The sequence below is a fragment of the Phyllostomus hastatus genome, unplaced genomic scaffold, assembly GCF_019186645.2.
Source record: "Phyllostomus hastatus isolate PE091 unplaced genomic scaffold, TTU_PhHast_1.1 phas_scaffold_78, whole genome shotgun sequence".
NCBI lineage: Eukaryota > Metazoa > Chordata > Mammalia > Chiroptera > Phyllostomidae > Phyllostomus > Phyllostomus hastatus.
Genome location: NW_025334041.1, coordinates 1511387 through 1526022, shown reverse-complemented (window position 1 = coordinate 1526022; position 14636 = coordinate 1511387). Strand labels below are relative to the sequence as shown.

The window sequence follows — 14636 nt, the reverse complement described above, 5'->3', positions numbered from 1 at the left end:
GGTGCGAGAGCTGCTCACGTGACTGGGCCGCTCCTTTCCCCGGTGTTTCGGCCCCAGCCGCGCTGGGGGGAGGGCGTGGGCTTGGCTGCTCCCCAATCCCGCGGGCGGGCACCATGCGGGGTGCCTGGGTGCCTGGGTTTAGAATAAGCGGGGCACACCCCCAGACCGAGTCCCCAGATCCCGTGCCATCAAGAGCTCCAGAACCCCCTGGATGTCCAATCGGGCAATCAGGTGACCGACCATGTTCGAGGAGGGGAAGGCAGAGAGGGTGCACGACAGGTGTGAGTGAGTCTCGGTGGCAGTGGGCGCTGTCACACGACACGCAGCCACCGCAGCCTCCGTAGATCCAGGGCTGTGCCGTCGGGCAGCTGCGTAGGCCCAGCCTCGCTTTCCCCACCTGCACCCGGGTGCAGCTGTGTGAGGACACCTCTCCGCCACGCTCCCTCTAAAACCACAGGCGACTGACTGGGTGGCGTGTTCCTGAAGGCACCACCCTTTTCCGTGGGGACGGAGCTTTTCCTCAGCCTGCGTGGGGGCAGCCGGTGGGGGCGGGAGAAAACGGCCACAGGCCCAGCACTGAGTCGCAGACGCATGTAGTCCCACTCGGGGGGGCCGGGCTCTGGACCGAGAGCCCCTGGATGCTCAGGCGGCCCCTCCCTTTCCAGCACGTGCAGCTGGCTCACGAGTTTGAGTCCTTGGTGACCCAGGACCCTCGCTTCGAGATCTGCACGGAGGTCACTCTGGGGCTGGTCTGCTTCTGCCTGAAGGTATGCTCGGGTCCCTTTTCGTCTCCACTTCCTTTCAGTGTGACGCGGGCAAGGTGTCAGTCCTCCCTTCCGGGCGCCAACCCTCGCATCCCTGGACCACCCAACCCAGCCCCGACGCCACCCACCTGCCCACGGCGCCCTCCGCGGTCTCCTCGGGGGCTGCCCGCTCTCCCGGGCACACACACCGGCCAGCCCTCTCAGCCACCGGCACTCGCCGAGGACTCCGCCTGTCCCCACGCTCCCTTGGTGTCAGCCCTGGGCCGGCACCGGTGTCAGCGTCAGCGGGGGGGTGGTGACCAAGGCCCATCGTGGGCCCACCCCCCACAACGGCCCCAGCGCCTGTGTGGTCTTCATGGCGCTCAGAGTGGACGCGGGGCCTCGGAGTGGAACCTCGGCCTCAGACAGCGCCCCCTCCCGCCTGCGCTCTCCGCCCCGGCCCCGTCTCGCTCCCTCTGCTCCCGTGGCTGCTGGTCCATCTCGGGCTGTGTCTCCCCGCGGCCCTTTCTGATTTAAAACCGTTACTTCATCCAAAACCTATCTCGTCCCTCCAGTTGAAAATGCGAAAGAAATCCGTCCTAAGTGACTTCCTTAAAGAGCCTTAGCCCGATACCATCTTCGGGTGTCTGCTCCCCCGGCCGAGTCTTCCTGGTACAGTGCCGTGCCCTCCGCACGGCCGCCTCTCTCCGTCCTCACACTCCAGCGGGACGAGCCTGTCCAGCCCCGGGGTGCTGGCGTTTCCGAGTGGCCTTGCCTCCCCGCCCACCCCACTGTCCGTTTGGGCCCCGGTGGGAGCCCCACTGGTGGCCAGGGTCCTGCCGGCGTGCCCCACCTGGCAGAACTGGCTCTTCTCCTCCCACGGGCCCTTCTGCAACCCCACCCTCCACGCAGAGTGAGGACACAGACAGTCCGATCCTGCGAGGACTGCGTGACCAGGGATGCAGGGCCCACTCCCAGCCCCTTCTAGCAGCCGCTCCGGCGTGAAGGGGCTGGAGGTGCTGCTGGGAAACAGGAGACAGGATGGCCGGTGGGGGCGGGGGGAAGGGCAGGAGACGCCACGAGACTGCCGGCTGGGGGAGCAGCCTCTGGGCTCTGGGTGGGAACGTGGTGGCTCCCCAAGGCCCGAGTGGTCCGAGCCTGCCGCCCTCTGGCGCTCTCTGGCGCCGTCAGTGGGAAGCCGGGCTCTGGCCTCCCTGCCCCGGCTGGCGGCTGCTCCGCCCGGGACGCCCAGTTCCTGGGCAGCTTCCCCCGATTCTCACAAGAAGCTGACCACCACGCTCCTTTCTCTGGTCGTTGAGAGTTTCTTCTCTCCTCCTGGACGGACCCTTTCCCGGGGGACCTGCGAGTCCAGTCTGCTGCGTGAGCTCAGCAGTGCATGGGGAACACAGCTGGGCGCCTGCACTCTTTCTACAAGCCCTGGACCGCGGAAGGTCACCTCTGGGCCTTCACGTTTAATGGGACCCCCATTGTCACCCAGGGGCCAGCTGCAGCCTTCCAGGGCCACGGAACCATTATTTGGTTGAACTTTTCCTTCCTGAGACGTGGCCCCCCTCTCGCGACCCCTGCAGGGTTCCAACCAGCTGAACGAAGCTCTCCTGGAGAGGATAAACGCCGCCAGGAAGATCCACTTGGTGCCCTGCCACCTGAGGGACAAGTTCGTGCTGCGCTTCGCCATCTGCTCCCGCACGGTGGAGTCTGCGCATGTGCAGTCGGCCTGGGTGCACATCCAGGCGCTGGCGACCTCGCTGCTGGGAGCGCGGCGGGAGTGCGGGTCAGCGCCGCCGGGGGGCGCTGCAGGTGAGCTGCCCGCCTCCCGCGCAGCGGGCTGGCGTCCTCCGCTGCGAGCAGGGGAGGGAGGGGTGGGAGCAGCTAGGCGCAACCTCAGTGCTGGAGAGACTCAGACGTTTGCTTTGAATTCTTACGTGAAACTCTCAGTGGTGCGTTTCTAGAATGTTCACCCTGATTTCTCCCTGTTGGTGGAGGCAGCTCAGTGTCACGACAAGCTTACACATCAGGCAGGCACACTGTGGATAAACGAGAATCAGTGAAAGCATTGCAAAGGGAGTTTGACATGACCAACCATTTGCTGCCGGGGGAACCGAGGGGTGGATGGTTCCGAGGAAGGAAACGCTCGGGCTCCCGGGTTCCTCGCCGTGTGCAGCGTTTACGCTGAGCCATTGAGACGTCCCCGAGGACGGCACGTGGCTAACGTGTAAGGAGAACGTGCACACAGGTGCAGTGCCGGCCACGGGGAGGGTGTGCAAAGCCTGTCTGTGGGAGCCCCAGCAAGTGTGCAAGCCTTTTCTTCAGATTATCTTAAGAAGGCCGGTCCACTGGAGTCTGCCTACTTTCTCTCTGTCTTTTTAACCTGGTCACCCCGCTTTGGGGCAGGTGGGTGGTGGACGTGCCTCTGTGACCGTCTCCTTAGTTCCTGCTGCTCTTTGGGACCCTTCTCGTCCCCTCATTGCCCATTTCTCCGACCTGTGGGGCTTGCAGCCCCGAAGGGTGTGACGCACGGCTCCACTGGCGGCGTTGGAATTCACCTTCTTTGCCCTTAATTTTCACTGGGAATACCTGAAATACTATAGTGCTCAAAAACAAGAAGTTAAAAGTTCAGTTTCATTTAGGTGAAACCTATGCATGCCTCCTGACCCATGAGGTCAAAGACGCCCCCCCCCCCCGCCCCTGGGCGTGGTCAGGGCTGGTTCTGAGCTGTCTGATCCTTTTCCCAGCATAAAAAGGATTTTTCTTTAAGGTGCACTGCTCATTGGCTGGTGGACCCGCCCAGGTGTGCTGCTCATTGGCTGAGGGGGAACCACCTTGCTTTGGTGCACTGCTCATTGGCTGGGGGGGGGTGCTGCTCATTGGCTGAGGGGAAACCACCTTGCCCAGGTGCACTGCTCATTGGCTGAGGGGGACTGCCCTGCCCAAAGCGACTTCAAAGTGAGTCATAGCTGGAGCATCTCTAGAAGGTGCTGGGCAGAGGCTCCGATTTCCATTCTCCGTTGCTCTAAGATAAGATGCGTGTGTGCAGGTGTGCGGGGTGTGGGTGGGTAGCTGCTAGAAGATAAATGCAAAACAGAGCTGAGTCAGACGAACATCCGTGATGCCCATTCTTGCAGCCCTGTGTTTGCACAGAGCCCATGTGTCTGGGCCACGTCGAGGTCGTGTTCCCACGTGCCCACAGCAACACAGGGAGAGCCTGTCGCTCTGAAAAATGATCGGAAACAGAGCCACGTTTCTGGGAGAAGTCACAGTTACTGTGGGCTCGTTTGTACTTGCTCTCAAATCAAAGGGTAAAAATAGGATCTGTTCCTCGGCGTTGCCCGTAACAGTGAATCGCGATGCGCCCATGTTGTTTTGGCCAGATGCACTGGAGAGATGGAAATCTCAGCACCGCGGATTTCCTCGTGCGCGGCTGGGGCTGTCACAGCAAAGCCCACACGGCGCGGGAAGTACACAAAGACCTGATTCTGGAGTTTTTGTGAATGAAGCCATGATTTCATGTTATTCCCCCCTCTCCCCCCCGCAGAGATCTAAAGTTGAAAAGACGTACGTCTGAAATCTGCATGGAGAAGAAGACAAGCACTGTCCCAGCTCCGCGGAAGTGTGCAGCTTCACGCCGCTCTCCAGAGTTACCCAGAAGCTTGTGATTGTGTATCTTCAGTCTCTCGCCAGTGAAGAAACCTCATCTGCTGCAGGAGGCCTGGATTCCAGTGGATATAGGCTTTGTTCGTCACTTGGCTGTGCTGTCTGCTGATTAGAAAAATCGGTGGTTTGTGGTCCTGACGTCACCCGTGGTGGGAAAGCTTATTGAAATGTTTCCCAGGGCAGTCTGTGGACATGGGACAGGAGACTGTCCCTGTGGCCTTTCCCTCGCTCTGTCACGTGGCTCAGTGCTTAATAAACCATCTGCAGTGCAGTGGCCGTTGTGTCTAGTGAGCGTCCTGTGCTACGTTGTACCCAACTGATTGCTGTCATGTGGCCAAAGACGGGGCATCCTCAGGTACTTGGAGCCGGCATCCATGTGTTTGGTAATGTTTATCGAGGGTGCAGGACATGTCAGGCACCGTTTCAGATGCTTTGGCAACATCCATTTTCACCTGGAGATGACTCCAGCTTCCACGCATACCTAGGAAGATTAAGGGGCATAAAAAGCAGAAATGCCACCGCGGGGTGGGTTATTTTCAGTCACTCAGATGTCACGTGTGTTAGCTGCTGCTCAGCCGTCATTTTTCTCCACCCCTCACCTCCAGATAGCTTCTGTTTCCAGAAGGGACCACCAAGGGACCCGCTGAGCCCAGAGAGGGAGAGAAAGGCCCCTCGGGCTTCCTGGGAGTGGAGTCTCCCTGTTTCCAAGAGACGGCCCTTTATGGCACCCTTGGGTTGTGTCATCAGACGCGGAACGGCCACCTTCCAGACTTCTTATGTCATATACTGACATTAATTACCAAGCAGGTGGCTGTTAGTGACTATTCTGTCACTTGGTCTGAAAACGCAATTCCGTAAACTAATGTGAACGTGGTTCTCTGCAGCCCCCGTCCAAGGCAGTGATGAAGCATTTTTCAGCCTTCCGGGGAAGGGTCCCTAAGGAGCCCGGCGTGGGGGCGGGGTAGCGGGGTGGACGTGCCGGCTGAGGGGCGGGGCTGAGCCGCAGGGCTCAGAGCGGGCTTTCCGAATCCCCTCTTCTTAAAAACGCACGTGGACTTCACACGCCCCTGCACCCCATGTCCCCCGGTGAGGAACAGTACCTACGCACTGACGTGCTGTGTGGAGGGAAGGGGCCCGCCCCCGGGATCGCGGGGACCGTCTGCAAAGACCGCGGGCCAGGCGAGTCCGGATGAGCGCCTGCTATGGGAACTCGCTGAAGGTAGTCACCTCGGGGCCTGCGGGTCTTTATTTCGGAGTTTACGAATGCAGCACACTCGCAAGGAGGCGCAGCGTTCGTCCCCTTATGTAAACCCGCCGGCTGCACAGGTACAGCGCCCCGTTTAGCAGAATAGCCTCCTGCAACCCGAGGGACCAGACCCCGGGCCAGCGCCCCGCCCCTCCGCCGCGAGGCCCCGCCCCCGACGCGCGGCCCCGCCCCCGAGGAGCGCGCCCGGCACGCACGACGCACGCACGGCACTGGCTGAGCTCGGCCGCACCGCGCAGGCGCACGTCGGTCCGCGCGCTTTTCGGAAGCCGCAGGTAGGTGGGGACCCGAGCGGCTCCGGGGAGCCGGGCGCGGGGCGGGAGCCAGAGGCGGGGAGGGGCCAGCTCGGCCCTCGCAGCCCTTCCCGGGGCGGCCGGCGGGGCTAGGGGCTGCCCGGACGGCGGGGGAGAAGGCCGGGGCCCTGAAACGTTTCTCGCCGCGGGCGTGCCCTCCACACCTGCGCGTTCGGAGGACTTGCCTTTTTTCGGGGAGGGGACGCCCCGTGTGGGCGTCTCGGGCCCCGGCGCCCGGCGTTGCTGACGGCGGCGGCGCCCCGTGCAGACCGACCCCCAGCCCGGCTGGGGACCCGAGGCCGCAGTCAGGGCGGAGGAGAGAGGCGGCGGGCCCTCGGAGCGGGGTGGGGGGCGCTGTTGCGGGGAGCGACCACGTTTCGTGCGGCCCTTGAATGAGGGGGCGAGCTTTCCGAGCGCGAGCGCTGCGCGGGCTTAGCGGCTCCGCGGGCCGGCCGGCCGACGCAGCTGCGACCCCGGGACAGAGGTCAGGGGGCCGGCGGCGGAGTCCCGGCCGGCGGGGTCCGGGCGGGTGGGGCTCTGGCCGCGCTCTCCGGCCCCGCGGCCGGCCGGGAGACGGAGAGTAACGGAGCCCGCCCCTCCCTGCACAAGTCATCTGTCCAGGTAGACGAACAGCACATTTCTGCCACGAGCAGGGAGTTACCCAAATAAAAGAGGGGGGCATGCGGTTCCCAGGTCAGTTCTCGGGAAGATCTAGAAAGGCCATGAAAAGGGAAGGGGCTCGGGAATAGCACCGGGGAGTAGCACAGGGGCCGTGTCGTCGACCAGGTGTGTGCTGCAACAGGTGCTTGCCATCCGTGGCCACAGCTGTGGGGCCAGTGGCTGCGCTCAGGGGAAGCAGGGAGACTGGGGAGGCGAATTCTGGAGAACGGGGGAGGGAGGGAGTGCCGGGAACAGCCAGGAGAGCTCAGCCGCGGGGAGGAACCCCAGGGCTGCAGGCGAGCAGGGCCGGGGGGAGCCCGGCGGCGGGAGGGAGGAAGAGGGCGTTCCTGCAGCTTCCCGTTGCCGCGGCTGCACGAAGGGAGTGGAGATGGTGCAGCAGGGAGAGATGGTGTGGCCGGGAGACGCCCGTTCCAGTTCTGATTCTTTTTCACCTTTCTAACTGTAAGCAAAGGAGAATCTCCCTGGGTCTTACGTTTATTTTCTTCACAAAGATTTATGAACGCCTGCCCACCATGTGGCAGAGTCTTTGCAGGGCATTACGGCAGATTAAAAAACCATAAGCTATGATTATTAAGCTATATTTACAGGTAATTCGGAAGGTACGCTTTAAGATGCATGAGTTCTTGGCTTTCCCTATGTATGGCAATACTGTTAAGGAGCTTAAAGTTTTCTTACAAGTCTTCCTTGTGGGTCAGCAGGTTAATTCCACACCTCCAGCAACGTGGTATGTTCATCTGCGATTGTGTTCAAATAACTTTAACTCAATGTGAGGAGGCTCATGAAAGTAACTTGAGAGAAGAAAGCTAAACTATAAGCACTTTACTAGCAGATTGTGGGGTTCTTATAATTCATGTTTTGTGACAGTTTCACTTTTTATTTTTATTTATTTAGCTTTGTCTCCATGTGCCCTTTATAGTGAAAACCCTTCTCCCCATTGTCCCCTCCACCCTCCCCTCTGGCTGTTGTTAGATTGTTTTTAATTTTTTTTTAAAGATGTTATTTATTTATTTTTAGAGAGGGGAGGGAGGGAGAGAGAGAGAGAGAGAGAGAAACATCCATGTGCGGTTGCTGGGGGCCGTGGCCTGCAACCCAGGCATGTACTCTGGGTGGGAATCGAACCTGCGACATTTTGGTTCGCAGCCCGTGCTCAGTCCACTGAGCTACGCCAGCCAGGGCAGATTGTTTTTAATTTCAGTGTCTCTGGTTATATTTTGTTTGCTTTTTTGACAGTTTCACTTTTTAACATTCGTGAGACATTGGGCCGTGGTGAGAGGCTCCCTGGTTTCAGTGCTCATGCAGAAATAAGGCCTTAAAACAGTGACGACGGTGTCCGTCATTGTGACGCCCGCTGCTCTGGCCTCTGGTGGCGGCAGCGGCACCTGGACGTGCCTGCTGCTGGGCCAGACTGCGCGGGTACGAGGTCTGGCCCGGGGAAGCTCCCTCACAGGCTCAGCCTCAGTTTCTGCGTCTGCGCAGTAGGGCCGGTGGTGGTTTCAGAGCGTTTTTGTATTTGTTGTTTGACTCGACTCTCACGACGATTTCCCCCACTTTACAGGTGAAACTGGAGACTGGGCCGCGAAGGTACGAGGCTTGCTGGAGAGCGTCCATCGAGTTTCTCGTGGAGACCAGACGTGAGTGAACCCCGGGCTAGGTTCGTTTGGCGCGGTTCGTTTGTAGCTCCGGCGCCTTCCGTATCGCCTCTCTCTTGCTGATTAACTTTAAACCCTTCCCTTATGAATGCTTTCCCTCTTTGCAGGGAAAATTAGTAGATAACTAAAGTGGTCCAGCCCATCGTGAGGCATTATTGAGTCAGGTCTTTAATCTTCTGTGTCTTGAACGCTTGAAATGTAGGGATAGCCAGCATTTCCCTTGCGGCGGTCTGCCTTCGTGAATTCACCTTATGAGTGAAGGAAAGGCCTGGTGTGCCTTCTTTGAGATGGGCGGGGGGTTGAGCCCGCATCCCTCCCCTCAGCACGCTTCCTCTCCGTCTCCTTGCAGAGCCCCAGGATGCAGGCCCCCGGCGCTCGGGCCGCGCACCTGCGCGAGTGGCAGGAGAGCCACTTCACCGCCACGTCGGGCGCGTGCACGGCGGGTCAGAGGGCGGACGCCTACCGGGCGCAGATCCTGCGCATCCAGTACGCGCGGGCCAACTCCGAGATCTCCCGGGCCTGCGCGTCCAGACTGTTCAGAAGGTACGCGGAGAGGTACTCTGCGGTCGTGGACTCCGACCACGCTGAGAGCGGCTTGAACAACTACGCGGAGAGCATTTTGACTCTGGCAAGGCCTCGGCAGGCTGACAGCGACCAGTGGCAGTCCGGACTGTCAGCCACCAGTGTTTTCCAGAGGAGCAGCGTGCAGGAGATGATGCGGGCCGGCGCCGAGTCCCGAGACTCCCTGCTGGCGGCTGCTGGCGCCTCGGCGGTAGTCCATACGGGGGCCCCGGTCCTCGGTCCTTCGAAATCCGGCGTTCGAGGTGGTTCCGGCGAGGGCGGCCCATTCCCGGGCCCCGCCCGAGGTGCAGACAGGACCCGAGAGATCCCAGCGGGCGGCGTGTCGGGCCCTGGGAATGCCCATCCACCCGGGGTGACTGACACCCCGAAGGCGTGTCCCCCACTCTCAGCACCTCTTGGGGACTTAGGCCCTGCGACGTGGCACGCCCCCCCGTTATCTGGCGGTGTGAGGAAGGAAAACGGCAGCTCTCCGAAAGCCAGCGTGGGACTGAGTGTGTTCTTACCCGGCCGGCCCAGCGGTCCTGCTGGCAGTGACGGTCCCCGCGAAAGGCTCGCTCTCTACGGCTGCAGCCCTGCCGACGCTCTTTCGGCCCCGCCCCCGAGCAAGGCTCTCAGCAAGACAGAAGACGGCTGCGGCGGCCAGGCAGAGGAGAGCGGCCTGCCGACCTTCAAAACCGCGAAGGAGCAGTTGTGGGCGGAGCAGCAGAGAAGGCACGCCCGTGCGTCGGGGTCGTCAGGGTCTTCCTACGGCGGCATGAAGAAGTCCTTGGGCGCCAGCCGGTCCCGAGGGATTTTCGGGAAGTTTGTCCCTCCCGTCCCCAAGCCAGATGGGGGTGACCCGGGCGGGGGCGTGCAGTGCAGGCCCGAGGGAGCCGGGCCCGCAGGGCCCGCAGCCCCGGCCGACGAGCGCCTGAAGGGCCTGGAGCCGAAGATGGTTGAGCTGATCACGAGTGAGATCATGGACCACGGGCCCCCGGTGCACTGGGAGGACGTGGCAGGCGTCGAGTTCGCCAAGGCCACCATCAAGGAGATCGTGGTGTGGCCCATGATGCGGCCCGACATCTTCACGGGGCTGCGCGGGCCGCCCAAGGGGATCCTGCTCTTCGGGCCCCCCGGCACCGGGAAGACCCTGATCGGCAAGTGCATCGCCAGCCAGTCCGGGGCGACCTTCTTCAGCATCTCCGCCTCCTCCCTGACCTCCAAGTGGGTGGGCGAGGGGGAGAAGATGGTCCGGGCCCTGTTCGCGGTGGCCCGGTGCCAGCAGCCCGCCGTGATATTCATCGACGAGATCGACTCCCTGCTGTCCCAGCGCGGGGACGGCGAGCACGAGTCCTCCAGGCGGATGAAGACCGAGTTCCTGGTCCAGCTGGACGGGGCAACCACGTCTCCCGAAGACCGGATCCTCGTCGTGGGGGCCACCAACCGGCCTCAGGAGATCGACGAGGCCGCCCGGCGGCGGCTGGTGAAGAGGCTCTACATCCCCCTCCCGGACGCGGCCGCCCGGCGGCAGATCGTGCTCAGCCTGATGTCCCGGGAGCAGTGCCGCCTCCGCGAGGAGGAGCTGGCGCTGGTGGTGCAGCGCTCCGAGGGGTTCTCGGGTGCCGACGTGACGCAGCTGTGCAGGGAGGCCTCCCTCGGCCCCATCCGCAGCCTCCGGGCCGCCGACATCGCCACCATCACGGCGGACCAGGTCCCCCCTATAGCGTACGTGGACTTTGAGAACGCCTTTCGGACCGTGCGGCCCAGCGTGTCTCCCAAGGACCTGGAGCTCTACGAAAGCTGGGACAGGACTTTCGGCTGCGGGCAGTGAGCGGGCACTCGAGGGGAAAGGGGGCGTCTCCGTGGCGCGGTCTCTCCCGCTCGGCCCAGGAGCGGGCTTCACGTGTGGCGCTCGGAGGTGCGCCCCGAGTCTGGTGCCGCCACGCACGGCGGGCGCGGCAGCGCGGCTTTGCAGCCGATCGGCCGCCTGGCGCGGGGGAAGTGCGGGTTCTCTTCCGGCAGTTGCCCACGGGTGTGCCTGTTCGCGCCGCACACTAAGGAGCTTCCTCGTTCTTTCTAACAGGTCTTCGGGGGGGGGGGTGGGTGACAGGCGCCTGGGGGGCTCACAGTGGAACCCCGCGTCTTACTCGTGTACGCGGTGGAGTGGCTCCCACGCAGCTCTCGCTGCCGGGTGGTGGCTTCCGCGTGGGGCGGCGCACTGCTGAGCGTGGACGGTCTCCCCAGAGCTGCCGTGCCTGGGCCTGTTTCCACTGGGGGCTCTAGCCTCGCCCTGTTTCCGGCCCTCGTGGGGACTGACGAATGAAGCGTGTTCAGAAAGAGTGGGGTGCAGCCTGGTGCCCGAGGGGCACCGTGGGGCAGGGAGGTGAGGACGTTTGGCTGGGGGTCGGCGGTGGTTACCCTGTGCGGCAGCAGCCGGCAGCGGGGGCGCTGGCGTCTTTGGAGAGTGTAGGTGTGTGGGAGGGAGCCCTGGGAACGGTGCCTGCTGGTCGTGGGAACGCTGGGCGGTGGGGGGAGCGCTGGGAGGGAGATGGGAGGTGAAAATCCCCCTCGCCCAGAGAGTCGGTTCTTCCCGCATGTGGCGCCCAGGACGGGCTGTCCCGCTCACCGTGGCAGCCAGGCCGTGTCCTCAGACCGTGGTCGCTGTTCCCGCGTGAGCACACGCGACAGCACCTCCCCACACGGCCGCCGGCCCCGGCGTGTGCGCGGGTGGGCCGGGTCAGCCTTCCCATGGGGCGGGTGGGGCGGGACGCCGGCTCGCTCTCCTTGTGCTCCGTGCAGACAGCAGCACCCCGGGGTGCCTGGGCCTGCCGCCGCCTTCCCAGCCGCGCGGCCTTCCTGTGCCGTTAGCGTGGAGCCGGACTGAGCACCAGGAGCCACTGAAACCCTGGGGAAGGGGGGGACTTGCCGCCCGTGGCTCTCCGTGTCGGTGCGGACTCGGAGGCAGGCGCTGGCCGCAGCAGGGCGTGTGCTGAGTCCGGCGTTGCTAGGAGGCAACTCGATCCTGTCCACTGGAACCTGTCCCCTGCCGGGGGTCGGTGCCACCCAGGTAAGGTCGCCGAGACATTTGATACACGAAAGAGCACGAAACCCAAACATCCGGTGACAGAGGTTGTCGAGTCTGTTTGTGGGGTCTCACGCGGCGGTCCCTCACGACCCAGTGCACGCCCACCAGCGGGCAGCGAGCCCCGGCCCTGCGCAGCGGAAAGGCCGGCAGCGCTGCGGTCCGCACGGGGGCTGGGAAGCGCAGGGAGAGCCGCGGGGGACGCGTCCTCCGCTGTCCTGGGGGCCGAGGGTGGGGGTGGCGGTCCCCACGGCCGACTCCCCGTGCACAGTGTCGACGTTTTGACTCTTTACAGTAATGCACTTCTTGGCGATTTTTTGGTTGACTCATTGGCTTTTTTAAAAAGTCACAATGGTATTTTCAAAGTATGGAATGTCACAGTTGTTGAATAAAGTGGGCTTTCTGGCTGGGGGGGCGTGTGTGTGTGTGTGTGCTCGCGCATGCACCAACAGGATTGTTAGTGAGGGGCAGAGAGGCACGGGGTCCACCCCTCAGACAACTGCGTCGCACGTGGGGCTGAGAAAGCGGTGACCACACAGCATGTCAGTCAGTGAAAGACGGGCTTTCCGTCCGCGTGTGCACATCTGTGAGACCGGATGCAGAGGTGACCCTCCCGGGGCCAGAGTCCTCGGCAGGGTCACTCGTCCATCTCCAGACTGGCGCAGGCCCTCGGGACTGCTTTCACGGTGGCCGGGAGGCACACATGGGTTCCCCCTTCGTTTCAGGAAACCGCGTGGTCGGAGGCCCGTGTCACACAGGGACTGGGCCAGCGGTGTGCCCGCGTGGCGCCCCACCCGCAGCCCCCTGCACCCCCTGCGGGACCAGATGACCCCCGTCTTCCCGGAGGCTGGGGTGCAGGCGGTGCTGGCCTCCCCCGCCTGGGGAGGCGGCCCGGCCGAGCACACGCTTCTGACCCGGCGGGGCTCAGCGGCGGGGATGGGGGACAATCTGGACACACAATTTCACAAAACACAGAAAATTGCTGGAAAACGAGGGCATGATTGCCACTGAAGGGAAATGGTGCAGATAAATCTGTGTTAATGGACAAGCACAGTAGATGTAAAATAAATGCATTTCATTATTTATTCCCTTGGACCGGTCTACGTGTAAATTAGAGTGGACGCACCCACAGCGCCCGCTCCGCAGCTGCATAGAAACGGCAGAAGTCGTGTGTCCCCGGTTGCTCCAGCGGCTGGGACACCCGAACCCTGCTCCAGCTCAGGCCAGGGCTGCTCCCGGTTCCGCCGTGTGGCCTCCTGGGCGCCTCCTGTGCCAGACGCGACCCCCAGCCGCCAGGTGCTGGCCCCCGAGTGGACACACACCCTCCCTTTGGACCAAGTGGGTCTCCTCCGGGTGGCCTCCGGGGCGTGTTTTCGTTTAACCCCAGGTAGGTTAGCGAGATGACATCACTGCCAGACAGGCGGGTGACTGGCCAGGAGCCCCACCCGTGCACCTCAAGGGGCTGTGACCCCCTGCACCCCGGTGACCCCGGTGACTCGGGGTGTGAGCAACATTGCCGAGTGATGAGCCGGGCTTGTGTCTTGCAGCCTACCCACGCACGCACACAGTAGGTGGGTTGGCGAGGGGAGCCCAGGGTACACTTCTGTAACTTCACATGCTCCTAACGCCCTACCCAAGGTGGGGATGGAGTCCTAAAGGCCTCTTCTGAAAACTGAGGATTCGGTGTGCCATTTCCTTGAACGCATTCAATGTGTTAACTTACCTGAAACACAGTACTCACTTCATAACCCTGTAGAGAAAAGAAAGCTTTAGAAAAGCAAGGAAACCACCCTGGCTGGTGTAGCTCAGTGGATTGAGCTCAGGCTGCGAACCAAAGTGTCGCAGGTTCGATTCCCAGTCAGGGCACATGCCTGGGTTGCAGGTCATGACCCCCAGCAACTGTACATTGACATTTCTCTCTCTCTCCTTTCCCTCTCTAAAAAATAAAAATAAATAAAATCTTTAAAAAAAAAAGCAAGGAAACCAATTCCCTGCCCACTCAGTAAATCACACTATCAACCTGAGCCGTGTGGAGATCAGGCGTCCACCCGAGCGGGAAGAGCACGCTTTGGGGACGGAGCTGTGTTCTGTGCGGGGGAGCCCGCACTCGCACCGGGGAGGCCAGGAGAGCCCGGAGCGGCGGGCCCAGGCCCGGAGGAAGCGACCAGCGGCGTCTCTGGACGACACACCGGGCGGGGCGGGCGGGCGCAGATCTGCCAGGAGTGCGCCCCGCAGCTGTCGTTTCCCCCGCGCGCAGCTGCCCCGCCCTGCGCAGGATTCTGCGCGCTGGCAGCCAGACTCTGCGCGCTCCTGTCTCCTCCTCACGCCCGTGTTTTGTGTTCCTCAAGGACAGTGTTTCCTGAAAATCACAAGGAGCCCACGAGGAACGCGTGTTAGGAAATAATCGGGGACGTGCCCACATGGGTCCAAATGCTTTTCCCCTTCGTTCCCCTCCTCCCCCTCCCGTCTTCATCTCTGCTTTTCTTCACGCAGTGGACGAGGTTTCCTGGACAGTGACTGGAGGAATAAGGTGCGGTTAGGGTCTACCAAAACGAAGAGATTTCTTGTCGGGACCCTGTGTCTTGGGGGAAAGGGGGGGTGTGTGACTAGGCGTCCCTTCGGCAAACCATCAAAGGGTGGCAATCTCAAGCCGACTCTCGCTGAAACGGCGCCTCCAGGAAGCTCAAGGGC

At 62.3% G+C, this 14636-nt stretch overlaps 2 protein-coding genes across 7 annotated transcripts in view; both read left to right on the top strand.

Moving 5' to 3' along the window:
• Nucleotides 1-4692, top strand: part of DDC (dopa decarboxylase) — a 40687-nt gene extending 35995 nt beyond the window's left edge. For all 3 annotated transcript variants that reach the window (XM_045827948.1, XM_045827950.1, XM_045827949.1), the window contains exons 13-15: nt 666-767; nt 2333-2561; nt 4297-4692. In XM_045827948.1, the coding sequence (XP_045683904.1) occupies nt 666-767; nt 2333-2561; nt 4297-4304 (339 nt within the window). In that variant the 3' untranslated portion in view covers nt 4305-4692. The remainder of the gene's footprint in view (nt 1-665; nt 768-2332; nt 2562-4296) is intronic.
• A 1203-nt stretch (nt 4693-5895) lies between these two features.
• Nucleotides 5896-13020, top strand: FIGNL1 (fidgetin like 1). 4 transcript variants are annotated; one of them, XM_045828847.1, is made up of 3 exons: nt 5896-5954; nt 8209-8284; nt 8652-13020. In XM_045828847.1, the coding sequence occupies exon 3, from the start codon at nt 8661-8663 to the stop codon at nt 10692-10694; it is 2034 nt and encodes a 677-aa protein (XP_045684803.1). In that variant the 5' UTR covers nt 5896-5954; nt 8209-8284; nt 8652-8660; the 3' UTR covers nt 10695-13020. The 4 variants fall into 4 exon arrangements, with proteins under 4 accessions (XP_045684803.1, XP_045684801.1, XP_045684802.1 ...); XM_045828845.1 differs by lacking the exon at nt 5896-5954 and adding an exon at nt 5997-6593; XM_045828846.1 differs by lacking the exon at nt 5896-5954 and adding an exon at nt 6612-7094.
• The last annotated feature ends 1616 nt before the right edge of the window (nt 13021-14636 follow it).

Bases quoted from the DNA above. Each gene is read 5' to 3' on its own strand.
- FIGNL1 (XM_045828847.1), top strand. From the start codon at position 8,661: ATGCAGGCCCCCGGCGCTCGGGCCGCGCACCTGCGCGAGTGGCAGGAG.